This window comes from Setaria viridis, chromosome 8, assembly GCF_005286985.2.
Source record: "Setaria viridis chromosome 8, Setaria_viridis_v4.0, whole genome shotgun sequence".
In the NCBI taxonomy this organism is placed as follows: Eukaryota; Viridiplantae; Streptophyta; class Magnoliopsida; order Poales; family Poaceae; genus Setaria; species Setaria viridis.
In genome coordinates this window covers 33,005,037-33,025,167 of record NC_048270.2, presented here as the reverse complement: position 1 = coordinate 33,025,167, position 20,131 = coordinate 33,005,037, and the positions used below count along the sequence as shown (strand labels likewise).

The window sequence follows — 20,131 nt, the reverse complement described above, 5'->3', positions numbered from 1 at the left end:
TGTCAGAGAGGGCTCCTTAATAGTTGACCAGCGGCCTCTGTGGAAAAGTCAATGATATCAGCACCATGGAAAAGTCAATGATATCATGACTGGAGCTAAATGCATGAACCTATCAAAGGAAATGGTCTACAATTAGTGCGCCTATTAGGTAGTAACCATATAGTGACCCTGTGAAGGGCCTAATTAATAGTGACCTGCGGTCTCTGTGGAACAGTCAATGGTATCAGCGCCATGGAGTATTGCATGTGCATTGTACAGGGTCAGACTAAAGATAAATGCATGAACCTATCGTAGGAAATGGTCAACAATTACTCCGTCAGAGATTTTTTCTGTTAATTTCTCTCCCCTATAACTTAATTAAGTGACATTGCCATTGTGATCCATTTTAGCAAAATTTAGGTCAGTCCAATGGCCCAAAACAAATCGAACATGCATCCCAACCTCTATATTAATAAATGGATAGACCTCCTCGGTGGAGTCTACAGGCATAATAAGGAATGTAGTTGTGTACAATGAAACTATACATTATACTACACGGCCACATATCATCCGCGTTAGATGGGTGGGCAAGTCCTCAACACCATCATTTAATAGTTGATCAGTTATATTAGGATTTCTTCAAAATTTCACTGGAGCGAAATGCGTAAACCTGTTTGGAACTTAATTTGGATACTCCTGCGAGAATAATGTGCAAAACGAAGTCAGATTTGATGTTTAATTTCTCGGGTTCAACGTTAGGCAACTTGCCCAATTGCAAACAAATTCGTAGTTAGTACTATAGATATTTTCATTGTTTAAGCGACAGTGTAGAATTAACTAAACGTAACTGTTTCCAAGACTTCATAGTTGTGGTTTTATATTGAACATGTTACCCCATTGGACATCTTGCAGTGTAACTATTCATGGCGATATATATACAATACACCTATCAATCTATGCGTACACCCACTTCTCCGTGCGCCACAACTGCTGCCACTGTCACATCAGCCGGCTGCCATTAGGCCTCCTCTCTAGTTATTCCCAAGGAGGCCATAACCCTAAAACTTTAACACTAATTCTAATTCACTGAAGAGCTAGAAATGACAAAGGGTTCATCAGGAAGATGCAGTGGTGTGGTGGCCACTGTCTTTGACTGCTAGTGTGCAAGGAATTGGCTCCCGACATCTTAAAGGGGAGGTGAATTAGAATAACTTACGTACTTATGGTGTGGACGTCGTGTGGCTTCGCTCAAGGGAGGTATCCGCTGTTTGAGGGGCCCGCTGCACCCACCCGTGGATCCGCCCCTGATTAATGAAACAGTAAAAACATTAATAATTAATATTCTCTCCCGTGAACTAATCTTTCTCGATTACACTCCCAGCCGATTAATTCTACATCAAATCTACCACGCATGCACGTCCGTTAGTCTTCCAATCATACACTACTAGAAAAATTATCTCTGAAACCCCCTTTAGTACCGGTTGTGCAACTGGTACTGGCCATCTGGTACTAGAGAGGGGTCCTTTAAGTACCGGTTCAAATAACCGGTACTAAAGGGTACCCTTCATTACCGGTTGGGGATACCAACCGGTACTAAAGGGCCTCCCACACCGCGGGGTATCCCCAACTGGTACTATATTTTTTCCTCTCTTTTCTTATTTTCTATTTTTTATTCTATATTCGTATTTCGTATTTATTTCCTTTACGTATACAAGTTCTAATACGCTAATATGTAAAGTTCTATTTATTTTTAATACAATATTTGAGATAATATTATATATATACATATTGTACATATACATATCATATTTACTATTCTGAACCCGAGTCCGGTTTGTGCACTAGCTGAGATCCGTCATAATGAAACTCCCCCGCAGGATTTGTGACCTCGTTCAGAAGAAATCCACATAATTGTTCTTGTATTGTCCTAAAAACTTCGGTATCAAGGAGTTTTTCCTTCCTGGTAATGAAATAGACATACTTAATATAAATTTTTTGAACAATTGAAACTTTTTTTTGCAATATAAGCATATGAATTGAAATATTTAATATAATGTTTCCAAGTATATACACATGGATTGTTTTTTAAAGTATAAGCAAATGAATTGAAATACTTAATCTAATTTTTCTAAGTATATACACTTGGATTGGTTTTTTAAGTATAAGAAAATGAATTATAAATACTTAATCTAAATTTTTTGAACAATTGAAACTTTTTTGAAGTATAAGCATATGAATTGAAATACTTAATATAATGTTTCTAAGTATATACACATGGATTATTTTTTAAAGTAGAATTGAAATACTTAATCTAATTTTTCTAATTATATATACATGGATTGGTTTTTGAAGTATAAGCAAATAATACTTAATCTAATTTTTCTAAGTACATACACATGGATTGGTTTTTGAAGTATATGAATATGAATTGAAATACTTAATCTATTCTTTTTAAGTATATACACTTGGTTTGGTTTCTGAAGTATAATCATATGAATTGAAATACTTAATCTAATTTTTCTAAGTATATACATATGAACTGGTTTTTGAAGTTCAAGCAAATGAATTGATTTTTGAAGAATATACACATGAACTAAATTATTGTTGAGAATTTTGTATACGTACGGTTATTTCATGTTCGGTGATACTTTTCAGATACATAAAGCCGTGGATGCAGTCACAAATGTAGTATCTGTCAGTGTTTAAACCCGGCAACTTGCCAAGGGAGTACCCGAGACAGAGTTTTGGTTAGTGGGTGTCACCAAAATCAGGAACTCGATGGTGTACATAGGCACACGATTTAGATAGGTTCGGACCACTAGATTGCGTAATACCCTACGTCTTGTATGTTGTTTGCTTGTATTGGATTGAACTTGTTTGGAGGGGGTCCCTACCCGCCCTTATATATTGGGGGAGCAGGGTTACAGGGTAGTTGTTTTACAAGAGTACTAGTAGGATTTGACTATAGAATACTATTCCAACTCGGAAGAATAGTTTCCATGTTTATGACTAGCCCCCTGGAGTCCATGTAGACTATATTACCATGTACCGTAGTCTCCATGTCTTGGTATGACCTGGTGTACTTCTCCTCATATGGATCTATACAAACCCTTTGGTGGGCCCATGGATATATGCCCGACAAGCTCCCGAGTACTTTGTAGTCAAATGTAACAGTCTCGAGTACTTCTGCAGATGTAGTTCGACTAGTTTCTGGTGCTCGACGAGTACTTCTGTTGTGACTTAGTCTCTGAGTACTTCGAGTACTATCATGCGGCTGGAAGATACTCTTGCCTCATCTGACGTTTCTTATGAAAAGTCTATCTTCAGATCTTTATATGGAAGTGTGATGAAAATCACACTGCATATGGAGTAGCCCCCGAGCCTTAGGTTGAATCGAAGAATCAGGCTAAGGGTCTGTGGCGGAACCGCCCAAATTAACCTGACTAAAATGCATTGAAGTCGCCTGACACGCGATTATGCACTTTAAGCAAGTCAACTTGGTCGACCGTCGGATTTCCTCCGATAAACCACATAACAGGATCGAGAAGCATTGCTCACGCGAAGGTGAGTAGCATAGAGGTTACAACATTCCATCATGACAACAAGTTCCAGATTTTTATTACATCAGAGTTTTCGAAATTCAAACCGAAATTTTGCATGGTTCGAAGTCAAATAAAACTAGCGGAAGCTAAACGTCGATACATGACATCATGACGGAGCCGATCATGATATCAAAAACTCCTTCCTTCGCCGTCCGAGGAAGGATCCCACTCGACGGTCCAGCCTGGAGGAAGCTGGGTCGGCCAAGTGGTACCAACACCCAAGGTATTGACATAACCTGAAAAAGATTAGCCACAACAAGGCTGAGTAACTAGTACTCAGCAAGACTGACCCGTCGGAAAGGCACGACCGAGACCTAGACATGCAAGGCTTTTTGGCTCTGGGGTTTTCTTTGCCAAAAGCGTCTAAAGTTAGTCCTTACTTTCAACATTTTAGCTCATGTTCTATGTTCTTTATCCATTCTAGATTAGCAACTTATACTAAACAAACATGGTTTCCAAGCAATTACTGAACAAGCATCAAGATTAAAATCATCATCATGTTCCATCTTTACTCAGTGCAGAATAGCGATCAAGTAGTCCCAATCTGTGAGAGGCACACGAATCGATTCGAATTTATTAACCATGCATGGCAAACCTAATCTCACGACATCCGTGCACCACGAAGGGTCGCTTCATTTGTCAGCTGTCCCCATCGATCCCTTAGGCACGTGTCAGGGCCAACTTCCTTTGGCATGCAATGCTCCACAGTCCCGGCCTATTGCTGCACTATGACCGCACTTGCACCCACATGATGCACCATGGGAACGACGTTCCAAGGACAGCCGGAGGGTATGCCACGCCCCAGTTTAATCAGGTACTAGGCTTCCCCATCCCATACTAGGTATGAGATTAGTACTTTCAAACACTTGATCACGAACGCCGACACGTTTTGACCTTAGTTCCTTTTCATTTAGACAGACGGGGCAATCCACCAAGTATCGAACACAAGCCTGACCCCGTCCGTCATCCTTATAGTTGCGACAAATCTGAAACATTCAACTCCTATAACTCGCGAGTGACAGGAGATCACTCGACTTTTACCGAAACCTATTAAGCAATGCAACTACTCGCCCTTAGCAACTAGTATTCAAAAACAAGGTACTAAGTTATGCATCAAAGGTTCCAGTACAACTCCTCGAAATGTAAATGCGCAATCAAGTAATCAATAATATTGGATGAACTCAAGATAGGAATTTATGCTCCGGGGCTTGCCTTCAGGAAAAGCTTGCGGGTTCTCGGGGTCTTGCTCCGGTTTGGGCTCTCCTTCGAAGGGGTGCAGTTCCTCGACGGGGTCTTCTTCCGGTGCTGGATGAAGCTCGTACGTTCCGTCGGCGAGATTCAACTCTACACGGAAATGCAATGCAGGGGTTAAACATTTTAGATGGTTATTTCAACACACTCATGTTTTAACATGACACTTGTAGCAAAGCTTCAGGAAAGGTTGGGGAGTTCAACTTCTGTTGGTGGAGAGCAGGATGAGAGGGTCGGATTGGGGGAAACTTAGGGTCTGACCCTCAGGTTTAAGGAAAACCGTACCGAGGTCCTCAGACTCAACACAGAGGAATCCCCGAAAATATTTCACCGATACCCTCGGGTCAAAGAAAAAGTTACAACCGAGCCCTCGGGCGAGGCGGAGAAAGGGTCGGCGAAACTTGGCAGGGTCGGGCGAGGCGAACGGGGAAAAGGTCGGGCGAGACGAAAAGAAAAGGGGTCGGGCGAACCGAAACAAAGGGGTCGGGCGAAGCGAAAAAGGACAGGGGTCGGGCGAAACGAAAAGGATGGGGGTTGGGCGAGACGAAAAGGACAGGGAGGTTAAGTAGCTTACCTCCAGGTCTACCGGTGAAGCCTTGGGGCCGAACATGAGTAGGCTGGGGCGGAAAGTTGTACGCGCTAACGCTTGGGCAGCAGCGAGACTTCGACGGTGGTCCGGCAGCGGCGGTGCTTCTTGCGGACACCAGCAAGCTCGAGTACCGCGTGGAGGAGCGGGCGGCTGGTGTGTTGGAAGAAGCGGCTGGAGCGGAGAGGGGGACTTTCTCAAAAGGGTGGAGGCGAAATCGCCGGAGTGTGGGGTGGCGCAAAGGGGTGAGCTCCACGGAAGCTCAGCGGCGGCACGGGGAGAAAGCGGTGGCTCAGAGGAGAAAGCGGGGTGCAGAGGAGAAAGCGGCGGTGGCAAAGGGGTGGCATTGCCGGTGAGGGGGTTCCCTTTTATAGGGCCGGGCTGGCGCGGAGGGTCGAGGCGGGGCTTCGGTGGGGAAAGGATAAGGCTGGGAGCGGCGAGTGCGCGGGCAAGGCGGCCATTGGCCGACGACGCCATTGGGCAGAGGAGGCGGAGCTTCGGGTGGTCTTCGGCGGTGATTGGCCTTGGGCGGTGCGCGTCTGGGACTTCCAGTCTGTCGGGCGGGCGAGGCGGAAGGGCTACCGTGGGGGTTGGGCGAGCGGGCGGAGGCGCGGGACGTCGGGGGCGTCTCAGCTTTCTTGGCGAACGGGTGGAACAGGGTTGGCGGAGCAGAGCCGTGGCAGGTGGAAGGCGACCTGGGCGCGGCCGGTGATTGGCTAGCCCTGCGCTCGCTCCGTCCTGTCGCGGGCGCGGGTTGGGCGCTGTGGCTCTCGTCCTGTCGCTGTCGCGCTGGTGATAGCGTGCCGGCGAGCTGCCGGTGGCCGGCGGCCACGCGGCGCGCGACGCGCGAGCGAACATGCTTGGGTGCGCGGGCGTCGAGGCTCCCTTCGGGCAGCAAGCCCGACCAGCTTTGGAGCGATCCTTCTCCGAATCTTTCAACACAACTCTCGAAACTCCCTTAAACAAACTTGTTCAACTCTGATCGTTCTTCAAACTTTGTTTAAGGTGTTGGTTTAGATTGTGAAAGGATTCAAAGATATTTCCGGCCAAAGTTAGCCAAAAATCTGGAATTCCAGACTTAGGATTTAAGGCATCCGGGGTGAGTTGACTGGTTTACCTCACTTTGACTGGGATTTTGAACAAGTTCGGATCCGATTTGGATCTGGGTCAGTGTAACGAAGTTGGACCACTCTCGAGGTACTACAACTTCTATTAAGGCTCTGACTCGAGTTTAGATAGGAAAACGGGAGATGAAAGCTTGCAAAGATGGAGGAAAACTCGAATTCCAGGACTTAAGAGATTTTCAGGGTCCTTTAGGAAAGTCGGCTTTGGTTGCTGTTTTTGACTTCCTTTCACTCCGAATTAGTCAAAGTGCCTTTAACAAAAGTTGTTGGAATTTAAAAGTTTTACATCTCTTATTTGGGCAGAAACTTAAGTTTGTATAAAAAAAATTCAAGCTTTAATTCAAACTCCAAAAAGAGCTTCTTAGGTTTATAAAGGTCATTTCACTTCTTAACTTAGGGATTTGATTTGTCACTGGTTTATTGTTAAAAGCACTTCATTTAGGTAGAGTTGTTACAAGGTCAATCTGCATTTGTTGCATCTTCATCTTGACCTTGAAGAAAAATAAATTTTTATCCAATGGACATGGTATACGCAGCCCCCGAGCCGTTACACGACTAGTTCCAGGCGGTATAAGGGTTTCTCAATCTGTTACCATGACCTTTCAGCTTCTACCAGTTTGGAAAAACCTGTGTTGCGTGGATAAGGTTGTAATTGTCGCTGATTTGCAAAAACATCAGCCTATTTCCCCCAGAGTCTCCACCACGGTTATAAAGGATAAGGGACAGTTATCCCCTCCCCTTACGCTATCATTTGCATCTGTTAGCCTCTTCCTCAAAAACTCTAACCTTTCCTCGAGCGCCACTACACACCATTCTTGAATTGCCCACGCCGCCTCCTCACTTATGCTCCGAGCGTATGCACGTGAAGTGGCTCATGAAGACTAGGATGGGGAAGAAGCTTGAGGGTTCCAAGAAGGGGTCCAAGGAGGATTCTAAGAGGAAGACTTCCAACAAAGGGAAGGAGCCCCAACTGCCATCGCCGAAGTGTGGAGAAATGAACCAAACCGCACCACCCAATCAAGCCATGGCGTGGAAAAGATCGACGATGAAGGAGATGGAGATCCAGGAGTTGGTTGACGCCAAGCTATTGAACGATAAGGCGACCTTGTGCTGGAGATCGTCCTAAAACAACTCGTGGATGTTCATGACACACCCTAAGGAGACGGTAACTTTTGCCAGATTTGTTGAGCGCGGGTTTGCCGTCCCAACTTCTGATTTCTTCCGGGGCCTCCTGGATTACTACTCTTTGCAACTTGTCCACCTCAACCCAAACAACATTTTGCACATCTCAATTTTCATCCACTTGTGCGAGGCCTTTTTAGGGATCCAGCCCCATTTCAGTTTGTTCCACTTTAAGCCGCAACCAAGTCAAGAGAACATGCAAGTCATTGGAGGAGCTAGCTTTCAAATCCGTGAGCAGTACTCTGATATGTATTTGGAGTATAAGCTGGTTGAGTCCCATGGTGGTTGGAAGGAGAAGTGGTTCTATGTTGGAGATCACGAGCCATCCTTGCCTAAGATCATTGGACACCACCCAAAGTATAGTAGTTGGTGGCTTGACGAGCCAACTACTACTGAGAGTATGAAAGTACCCGATTTGCTGAACAAGATCACTGAGTTGAAGAAGGATGGACTGATGGGTGTAGTCGTAGCCACCAGCTTTCTAAAGAGATGGATATAGCCATTGCAGCTCCACCAAACCTAGGGGTATGAGTACTCTGGGCTTGACAATCCATCGAGAATGTCGCTAGATGACATCTCTGATGAAGAAGTAGCGGTGTAGCTGAGTCGAATATTCAAGGATTTCAACGGTGTGGCTGAAAACAGTGAAGCAATCAATGAATTTGACCACTAGAACAAGCCGAGAGAAGTGAGTACTCATCGCCCTCTGTCACTTGAGTACTCGTGTTGTTTAATTTGTTGTTTCCGACTTGTTTTTCCTTATGCAAGAGGATGTACTCATGTATTTTTTGCCTCCTCCTCCCCCTGGCACTGATGACATGGAAGCCGCAATGCCAACACACTGGGGGCAATTTCATGGGGAGTCCTCAAAAGAAGAGGGGGGAGGATGAAGAAAACGAGTCTTTAGCAGCTTCGATTCTGATGATGTGGATAATTTTGTTATGCAGCCGCATGCCCCCAAGCAGACCAAGTCTTCTTCTGACGTGTAGTGACGCCGTGTCGCCGCCAATATGGATCTTGATTTGGTGCCGCCGCCACAGAAGCAGCGAACTGTCATGCCCAAAAGGCGCGCTAGGCGCGATCTTTACATGGATGATGCGCCCCCGCCGGTAATAACACTTGTAGAAGGGCAACGTGTTGAGGTACGGGTACATTTGCACTTGCCTTGTGAAGTTACGAGTACTTATCTTGGCTTCTATCTTTTTACAGGCTACCAGTGGAAATGTGAAGGTGTGATTCGCGGGTTGCCTGAAAGCATGATTCGCAGGATTGACTGAAGGCGTGGGAAGCGTGACTCGGTAGAGGAGACCAAGTTGCACAAGTTACCTCCTAAAGATCTTTATGTACAGTATATTCTAGGAATGTAGCAGTTGAGAAAGGGTAATCATGGAATGTAAAGTGTCTTACGAGGCACTATAAAAGGGGAGCTCTACCCCGATGTAAGTGGATGCTCTTTTTTTCAGAATTGAATCACGAGGGCTACTCCAATATTGTTGTGTTCGAGTCTTATCTAATTAAAGTTACAATCTCCACATCTTACTTGTCAACCGGACAATTTTCCTTGAGTCTTCACGCTACAATGGGGATCAAAATTGCAGCTATGCTCCCTAGAAACAGCAAGTATAAGAAGCAGACAAAATTCTTCGTAAACAAGTTGCTGAAGGCAGTGGAACTAGTAATCACGATACTTCAACATCAAATACATGTTCTTCTGCATATGTTGAGAATCTTAATAAGCCTTTGAGAGCAAATGGCACGGATAATGCTACAGTTCCTATCAGCTCCACTCCGGCAGCTGACACTGCAAGTATTAACGGAGGTCCTTTGTAACATCCCATATTTTTCACGAGATGTTAATAAGTGTGAAAAAGTGGATTTTAAAATTTCTTTGTAATGGTGTGAATTTTTCCTCAACATTAAGAGTGTCTTCTTTGAATCTTACCTAATTCATAGAATAATTCGAGTAAAATTTGAGAAATTAGGATCGCATAAATGCTAGAGTGTCAGTTGGATTCTTATTTTGATTTTATTTGGATTTTGAATTGAGTGGATTCAAATTTAAATTCTAAATTTCATATTTGGACTTGAACTAACACCCCTAACCAATCTAACTGCCTTGGGCTGAAACCCCTAGCCGGCCTAGCTCGCCTCGCACCTCACCGGTTGCAACATCGCCCCGCACCAGCCCAGCCATGCCCTGCGATGCCCCACCAGGCCGAACCGAGCCACTTGGGCTGCTTTTTATTAAGAATGGATGGAGAAGCAATAATATACTTTGCTTTTGATTTTCTCCATGTCATTTGCGTACTTTTATCCCTTTTATTTATCATTATAAGATGAAAATATTATCAAAACTTGGCTACGTTTGGTCGCGGAAGCTAGAGACTATTTTTTTCTCTAAAAATACACATGAGGCTCACGGAAGCTAGAGACTATTTTTTTCTCTAAAAATACACATGAGGCTCATCCATCGTATCATATCCGCACACCCCCGTCAAACCAAATAATTGTGGCAGCGACTGGCAGCGAGGCAATAATTGCTTCCGCACGCGGCAATAATTGCTTGCGCGACCCATTACTCCAGTACAGTACTCCCTCCGTTACATTACTGATGAATGAAATTTGGGTCACTCCAAAATTCCAACTTTAACACTATACAAAACGAAGATTTCCTATCACATCAAATTTGCGGTACATGCATGGAGTACTGAATGTAGACGAAATCAAAAACTAATTGCATATTTTTTTACTTTGCGAGACGAATCTTTTAAGCCTAATTAGTTAATATTTGAACAATAATTTACAAATACAAACGAAACGTTACAGTGTTGTTACAGTATTTTGACAGCCTAGCAACTAAACAAGACCTGGAGAATTTAACGCCATGAGTTGTCATGCACTCGATCAGATGTAGTGCGCTCCCACTGGTCCAGGCACCAGCTGGTAATCAGGATACCATTATTGGTCCGTCGACCCCACTCAGGAGCACATGGATGCTGCGAACTTTGTCTACATGCTACAGTCCAAAGATCTGCTTGGACGGACAGAAATAAACAACAGTGATATCTGGAATGAATCTTTTGAAGATGATGGTGGTGTGCTACGGTCCTCGAAGCGAAAGGATGCAACCACAGCTAAGGATATGCTTTTCTTATTGTGCCATGTATATTCTCAAAAGGCTATAATATCGGTGAAGATGATTTGATTCGCCAATGGATTGTTCTTGGTTTTGTCAAGCCATCCAAGGGGAAGGAATACACTAGGCAACTTTTGGCACTATCCTTCAAGTTTCATCTTCACCAATGATTTGATTCATCAAAGGTATGTTGAGGTATATTTAACTGCCAGAACACTACTCTTGCCTGCTGATTGATCTGTTCACGTACTGGTTGTTTTTGCCTACTACTAGTCATTACCATAACTCAATTGACGACATTTGACTTTTACTTTTTCCTATCATAGGATATGGAATTATAATATTATTTTTATGGGTAATCTTTATATATGTGTAGATTCATTACTGGGTCTCCTACATGCTAGAAATAGGTTGTTGAAGTTGCGTTTAATTTGAGACACCTAAAAGCTAAAATGCTCAAATGATTCTTCCGTAAAATTGTCATTCGTCTTGGTGAACCGGTGGAAAACCAAAAAAAACATCTTCCCTCCAGTTGAACCGGCGCATAGGATGCTAAACCGGGAAAAAACAATGCCACCACTTCAGCTATCATTCATTTGCAAATAGGAAATGTATTTCAGCTTATTATATAATTAAATTAAAGAAACCCCCTACGCCATCTATCATCACCGTACGCGGCACTGATCATAGCCATATTCCTTTTGAACTACAGCAGGCGACAGGCGCCGGCAGCGGCATCAGCAGGGTCGTCCATCATATCCGTGATTCTCGGCCCCGTTTTCTTCCACTAATTTATTTTTAACACCCGTCACATCGAATGTTTAGATACTAATTAGGAGTATTAAACGTAGATTATTTACAAAACCCATTACATAAGACGAATCTAAACGGCGAGACGAATCTATTAAGTCTAATTAGTCCATGATTTGACAATGTGTTGCTACAGTAAATATTTGCTAATGATGGATTAATTAGGCTTAATAGATTCGTCTTGCCGTTTAGATTCGTCTTATGTAATGGGTTTTGTAAATAGTCTACGTTTAATACTCCTAATTAGTATCTAAATATTCGATGTGGCATGTGCTAAAAATAAGTCAGTGGAAGAAAACACCCCTGAGTCTCCACGCACCCGTCAAACCAACTAATTGCAGCCGCGACGCCCAGCAAGGCAATAATTGCTTCCACACGCGGTTTCCACACGCGACCCTTATGCGCTCCCACTGGTCCAGGCGCCAGCTGGTAATCAGGATACCATTATTGGTCGATCAACGCCAGTCAAGAGCAGACAAGAGCACATGGATGCTGCAAACTTTTGTTCAACTAAACTATTCAACCTGACGTACGCCTTCCAAGTTGTTCCCAGCGCCGTGGTCCATCCTGGAGCAACGTTAATTGACGCCTGCCTAGTTGTTCTCAGGAAGTGTATTTCACAACCTTTGTTGACGCGCTCCTCTGCACACACCATTCTACACACCGCGTTCTCAGAGCTCTGCAGCCATGTTGGGGAGCTTAGCTGGATCGCTCACTTCCGCCGTCGTTGGCATCGCGAAAGATAAGTTGGCGGCTGCCATCGTGGAGCAGGCCAATTCGCTGTGGAACTTCAGCGACGACTTGGAGGACATGAACTCGATGCTAGAGGCCATCTCAGCGGCGCTCCAGGATGCTGAGAGGCGGTCGGCCAAGGAGAAGTCAGTGCAGCTGTGGCTCAAGCGGCTCAAGCATGCTGCCTTAGACATCGCTGACATGCTCGAAGAATACAAAGACAATAGCTACCAGTTAACTGCAAAGGTGCGTGGTTATACATGCTAGGATCTATCTTCAATTCCTATGAAACCGATCGCATCCCTCCTAAGGAGAACTAATTCATTATCAGTTTGACATTCTTATTTTCAACCGGATGTTTACAACTCTGGACCAGAATAGAATGTCTTCTCGATCTCGAGCGTGTTCAGATTTAGTTCAGAGGCTATAGCAAGTGTGTCAGTGCGCACAAATAAACTTTAGGCTATAGCAAGTGTGTTACACTTGGATACACCTAAAATTTAAGGCAAGAAATATTGCACAAACTTATATAAGTCATTTGGATTATTGAGTTTTCTTCTATAATTTCCATGTAAGTTCATATGATCTGAAGCCTCTTTGCTTAGTGTAGATTCCAACTGAGAATAAATGAAATTCTTGCAGAAGCCAGCAGTGCTTTCATGTCTACCAGTTGCACACAAGAAGATTGTCGTGGCTAATAGGATGAAGAGTATGAGAGAAGTGCTGAGGAAAATCAACAAGGACTTTCGGGATTTTGAATTCTCAAACGGTGGCACTTGCACATCTCTTGAGCAACATGATGACCATCGTGAAACATCATCACGTTTGCCTGAAGAACCAATAATTGGGAGGAATAAAGAAAAGCAGGAAATCATAAACCTCTTATCCGCAGGTACCAGCAATGATGAGACTGTGATTGTTTCTATCCATGGTCTTGGAGGTATAGGCAAGAGTACTTTGGCACAACTAATTTACAATGATGCACAATTCAAGGAGTATGACCATCGTATATGGGTTTATGTGTCCCGGGATTTCAGTCTAAAGAAAATAGGAAGCTCTATAATTTCTCTAATACCAATAGAAGGAGGCCAGCAGAATAGGGATACACTGGAAGCCATAAATCAGTGCCTAGATAACCTACTCAGTGGCAAGAAGGTTCTTATTGTTTTAGATGACTTATGGGAGGAAAAGGACACTGAGTTGAGGAAACTGAGGAGTATGCTTCAGGTGGGCAAGAAGGGCACTACCATAGATGTCATAGTAACCACGCGCAAGGAAGACATTGCACGGCAAGTTTCCACATGTCCACCATACAAGCTGCAGCCTTTGAACGATTATACATGCTGGGAAATAATTAAGAGATATAGCAGGTTTGAAGATCAACATTACCAAGAAAGATTAGAGAAGATAGGATTGGACATTGCAAAGAAATGTGCAGGTGTGGCATTAGCAGCTCAAGCACTTGGATACATGCTGCAGTCCAAAGATCTGTTTGGATGGACAGAAATAAACAACAGTGATATCTGGAATGAATCTTCTGAAGATAACGGTGGTGTGCTCCCGTCCTTGAAGCTAAGCTATGAAAGGATGCAACCACAGCTAAGGATATGCTTTTCTTATTGTGCCATATTCCCAAAAGGCCATAATATTTCTCAAGATGATTTGATTCACCAATGGATTGCTCTTGGTTTTATCAAGCCATCAAAGGGGAAGGAATACATCAGGCAACTTTTAGGCATGTCCTTCCTTCAAGTTTCAAAGTTGCCCAAGGTAATGTTGAAGTATATATAACTACCAGAACACTACTCTTGCCTGCTGATTGATCTGTTCGCATATTGGTTGTTTTTGCCTACTACTAGTCATTACCACAACTCAATTGATGACATTTGACTTTTTACTATTATAGGATATGGAATTATAATATTATTTCCTTGGGTAATCTTTATCCTAAATTCAGTTAAAGTATAGGTAAGGTGTGGGGGCACACTACTACATATTCTTGAGTTTTCCACATATATTACTAAAAACAATTTCCTTATTTACCCTGCCTTCCCCACATGCTTCGATTATGGGCTTCTTGCCTAGTTGGAGGAGTCTCATGTAGCTTTGAACCACACGTGGAAACACATTTGCACATAGGCGGTGGTTCATATAAGGAACCACTTGTGAAGATACCATTTATATAGGTGCATAGGAATATTTTCCTACTTCCTATTCCATAGTGGGATGGTATATGGAAGGATCATGCGAGAGGGGAGGTCATGGTTCTGAACTTAGGAATTTGCACGTGTGCATATTTCACATGAAAAATACACATAAGTCTGGCTAGTCGGGTCGACCTAGGTGCAAAAATGATTTTTTTTCAAAATTTTTATGCTGTTTCTAGTAGATATTTATGTATTGTTGCCCGTTTTTCACATGTAAAACCCCATGTTTTCATGGCCGTTCAGCTGCAGGTGCTTGCTTAAACCCCTGTGCAAAGGGGTTACCAACCGACTATTCAAATGTTTTATGTAATAGTGTCAACATGTCTTTAAGTATCTAAGAAATGCTCGAAACCCCCCTACATCAAAGCTCTAGCGAGGTCCTCTTTTCAGATGTGGCAGTGTGGCTAGGAAACAACAATATTAAGTAGTGATTAGTCAGATGATTGTGTGGCATAAACTATGCACTAAACCATTGTTAAGTTGAGGTGGGGATGATTAGTGCACCGATATAATTAGTTACGGGTTAAGGGATCAATTTGCATAAAGTAAAATATCAAAATACTTAAGGAATAAAAAATAGGAAAAGTGCATTTTTTTTCATTCCTCAAGTATTGCAAAAGTGTGGCATTCATTCTTTATGTTTCATTTGGTGTAAATCAGCCCCTTAACTTACTAAATCGACGCATTATTTATCATCCCCACCTAAGTTTGATAATTGCTTAGTGTCATATAACATCAGTTTAGGCCATGTAATCATCTTACTAGTCATTGCTTAGCTATGTATAATGTTGAGTCAATTGCTATAATAGCTCGGTGTGCATCAGTTCTTTTTCCGATAATTTTTATTTGATAGGAAATTTAGAGGATTTATTAATTTTTTATTGGTTTTATATCTTCGACTCAGCATATTACATTGCTAAGCCGTCATTAGATGGCATTGAACCATTGTCAAACTTAGGTGGGGTTGATTTTCACCAAATGAAATATGAGAGATGAATGTCACACTTTTGCAATACTTGAGGGATGAAAAATATACCTTTTCCCCAAAAAAAGACTTTCATTTTTTAACAAATTGACAGGGGACTCACCTACCTGTTTTTTGGTATATATATATATAAAGAAAAAGTGCATGTACAAAGAAGTTACAAAGCTCACAGGCTCAAAGAGAAAAAGGGGGGGAGGGGGAGGGGAGGAATTAAAAGTTACAGATTACTCATCCAATTATCCAAGGAAAGGTTCACTGTCATTTTCTTCTCTGAAATCCAATTTCCACTTAGCTATAGACCGAACACCATTATCAAAGATAATACTATTGCAATGACACCAAATGCACTAGCTAGCAATGATGATATTCTCCCTGAAAATTGTTCTCCCAAAATTAACTCGAGCCTGAATGATCATATCTAAAGGGTCCAGCGAAAGATTCCACACAATTCCCAAAAACGCCCAACACATTTGACTGAAGCAACATTCAAAGAATAGGTGCATCAGATTTTCTTCACAACCTGCAGAACATAGAACACATGTGTAATCATCGAGATGCATGTTCTAATATCTTCTGAGGAGGCGATCTCTTAGCAAGAGCCAAAAGCATAACTATTTGTTTGTCTGTCCTTTCAGTTCTCATTAGTTTTAATAGTAATAAAGTACTTCACCAGTCCCATAACTCAGAAAACGTACAATCAAGTCCCTAAACTTTGCTACAATATGACACGAGTCATGGGGTTGTGGACTTGTGGTGCTCTGCTTCAGCCTCCATTGCAGAGGAAGGGAGTTGCTGGCTTGCCTATTAGTTTCCTGGAGAAAGAACAATGAGAGAGAAGAGGTAGTTCTACTTGCTTCGATGTGGCGTTAAAGGCGCTGGAGGTGAGTAGGTAGAGCGACGTTGGTTGGAGCTCGCAGGAAATGGTAGAGTCGGGTTGGTGGTCGCAACAAAGGTGCTTGCCCTTTGTCGTTGGAAGCATGTGCATAGGACGAGCGCCTCTTCCTTCCTCCACTACCCATCTTGGAGAGGTAGTGGTCAAGCTCGATACCTCAGCAGTGTTGACACCAGTGGCTGCAACAAGCATTAAGCTGGTGACCGGCTGTGTAGGAATTCGCCTCCCAACTAGTAACAAGACTTGGAACTCGACGCGTGCATGGTGACCGAACGTGAGAGCAACCCATACAGCATTGGTAACATGCCAAGCACGAGATGGGCCGGAGGAGAAGGGGATGAAAGGGAGAGAAGATAGAGCGGGTGAGAGAGAGAGGAGAGATGGGCGCAATACGTGGTCCCCACATGTCGGTTCCTTGTCATAGCATAGTATAAACAACATGTCACGCAGGTGGTTTAACTTAAGTTAGATGATTTGTGACTTATATGGTACAATTAGCAAGTTTTTGTGGGGATCTGATTGTTCATTTTGCTAGTTTGGGACCGGGATGACATAACGTTATAATTTTGAGGAGCCATAGTATGTTTTACTCTTTTAATAAGTAATATTTCTTTGGTGTGATATACAATACATATTTACTAATATTTACTAATAAGTAAACTAGGTATCCTCACAAATTATACACATGTAAACTTAGGATTTAAATTTTATTACAAAATGAAGAAATTATTAGTTGACATTTTAATGGAGTATGGTTAACTTATCATTTCAGACTTCGGGAGATCGTATGGAGCGGTACACTATGCACGATCTGGTGCATGATCTGGCAACAGTAATCATGGGTGATGAGTTAATTGTTTCTAATGTTGCATCGAAGAATAATAAAGCACATAGCCAGAAATATTGTCGCTATGCATCGGTTACCAAATATGACAACACAACAAGGTTATCCAATGTTTTACCCTCAAAGGTGAGGGCACTTCATTTCTCAGATAGCGGTAAGCTGGATCTCTCTTGTGGGGCATTTTCCTTTGCAAAGTGCTTGCATATTTTGGATTTTAGTGGATGCTCTGGTATACTGTTGCCACCCTCTATTGGGCAACTGAAGCAGCTGAAGTACCTTACTGCTCCACGAATGCAAAATGAAGTTCTCCCAGAGTTTATCACTGAGCTATCAAAACTGCAGTACCTGAACCTGAATGGATCTTCTCACATTTCCGCACTACCAGAATCAATGGGCAAGCTCTGGTGTCTGAAATATCTGGATTTGTCAGGTTGTTCTGGCATATCAAAACTGCCAGGATCATTTGGTGATTTAAAATGTATGATGCATCTTGACATGTCAGGTTGTTCTGGGATAAGAGAACTGCCAGCGTCACTTGGCAATCTCACAAATTTACAGCATCTTGATTTATCTGAATGTTCCGGTGTCAAGGAAATACCTGAATCTTTGTGTGGCCTCATGCATCTCCAGTATTTAAACATGTCAAAGTGTAGGGTCAAGGAACTTCCAGAAGCTATAGGCAGCCTGGTCAATCTGCAATATTTAAACATGTCAAAGTGTAGGGTCAAGGAACTTCCAGAAGCTATAGGCAGCCTGGTCAATCTGCAATATTTAAACATGTCACAGTGTGGCGTCAGGGAACTTCCAGAGTCATTCAAGAGGCTCCGTAATTTATTGCATCTAGATTTGATATGGCACCGGATTGAGAAAGGAGATCTGCATGGCCTCACCGCATTACAATATCTGGATATGTCATACTCAGGGTATTTGGAGGGGTATTTGGAGGAACTATCTGTAACTATGAGAAACCTCACCAATCTTAAGGTTTTGAAATTGAGATATTGCCTAATTGAAAGATCTACCTATCTTAATTTTATCGGTACACTTACCAATCTGGAGCATCTGGACCTATCGTGGAACCGGTTTGAGTATCTACCAGAAAGTATTGGTAATCTCAAAAGGCTGCATACACTGAATCTCGAGAATTGCCGAATGCTCAAGTCCCTCCCAAAGAGTATAAGTTGTGCAACTGGGCTGAAGTCTGTACTGCTGGATGGGTGCCCACATAAATTGATGGATCAGGCCAGTTCTCTATTGCACCATTCACTAACATTACCACTCTTTAAGGTTCGTGCTGATGACGTCAGTGCTCATAGCAATCTGCATGTTCTCGAGGGTGAAAATGTTGGTGAGTTACATATAGTTTCCCTTGAAAACGTAAGACTTCTGGAGGAAGCACAGAGACTTAAGCTGTTGACCAAACATAATCTTTTGACTTTGAAACTGGTTTGGACCTTGCATGCTGATCGACATCTGGAGGATAAGGATTTGTTGGGACAACTAGTGCCACCAAAGAGCCTGAAGGACCTGAGTCTAGAAGGTTATAGCAGTCCAAGCTTTTGTGGCTGGCTCATGGCTATTTCTCAGCATCTCCCTAATCTTACTTGCATTGAATTGAACAAACTGCCTACATGTAACAACCTACCACCACTTGGACAGTTACCGTACTTAGAAAGCCTGATTCTCTATGATATACCCAACGTTACAAAAATTGAAAGGAGTATCTGCGGTGGAAAAGGAGCGTTCCCCCGATTGGTAGATATCACGGTATCTCGTATGGATGGTTTGGAGGAGTGGAATACAACATGCCCTGGCGAAGATGGTGTGGAGGAGTTCATGTTCCCTATGCTAGATGTACTAGAGGTATCTAAATGTCCAAAGTTGAGGTTGAAACCATGCCCACCCAAATGTCGTGAGTTCAAAATATCAGAAAGTGACCAAGTTATATCTTCACTAGAGGAGGTAGAAACCAGCAGCCATCGCTGCAACTCTACTCCGACCACCACCAGATTGTTTATCATCAATAGCAATCACCACAGTTTGAAGCTGTTTCACCACTTCCCTGCCCTCCAGGAGTTGGAATTATCCCACTGTCGAAACCTGAAGAGTTTGCCGAAGGGCATGCAGCAACTCTCCTCCCTTCAATCACTCAAGTTGGATTTCTGTGATAGGATATCAGCACTGCCACAATGGCTGAGCGACATCTCCTCTCTTAAAAAGCTCGTCATCATATACTGTAATAGAATCAAGTCTTTGCCTGCGCGTATACAGCTGCTCAACAACCTCAATGAGTTAGTTATCAACAACCAGGAACTACAGCAGTGGTGCGAGTCAGAAGAGAACAAGGCCAAGCTCGCACACATTAACATAGTAGCTAGTTAACACAGACATGTTCAAATAAGCAGTGCCAATGTTATATAGGAAAAACTTCTGATGATATTATATATTTATACATAGCATCTCCAAATAAGCAGTGCCAATGTTGACAGACATGTTCAATGATTTGGGAGATAAGGTATATGTAGCTGCAATACTCGAATCAACATATATCATTCATACACACTCCGATTATACTACATGCGAGTTCTCAAAACAAAGGTGCATGGTATTTTTAATCATTATAAATATCTCAGGACTCTTGCAGCAGTAATAGAATGACTACTACATACCTGAACTTCAGCATCTCATCTCCAGCTGTTATGTGCACCTGCTGTGAGGTGTACCCTTCCCGTCAGCGTCCAGAAAAATTAGATGACGTACCCTTAGCAGAACTACCAAGCAAGCTTCTTGTAAGGGTCTGT

The 20,131-nt window shown here is 42.9% G+C and overlaps 1 protein-coding gene across 2 annotated transcripts; it reads left to right on the top strand.

The window, feature by feature from the left end:
* Window positions 1-12,093: 12,093 nt before the first annotated feature.
* LOC117833025 (uncharacterized) lies at window positions 12,094-19,906 on the top strand. Of its 2 annotated transcripts, none has more exons than XM_034712366.2 (3): window positions 12,094-12,648; window positions 13,045-14,172; window positions 17,259-19,906. In XM_034712366.2, exons 1-3 carry the CDS (start codon window positions 12,358-12,360, stop codon window positions 19,710-19,712), a joined length of 3,873 nt encoding a protein of 1,290 aa, XP_034568257.1. In that variant the 5' UTR covers window positions 12,094-12,357; the 3' UTR covers window positions 19,713-19,906. The 2 variants fall into 2 exon arrangements, with proteins under 2 accessions (XP_034568257.1, XP_034568258.1); XM_034712367.2 differs by having other exon boundaries at window positions 12,508-12,648; window positions 13,013-14,172.
* The last annotated feature ends 225 nt before the right edge of the window (window positions 19,907-20,131 follow it).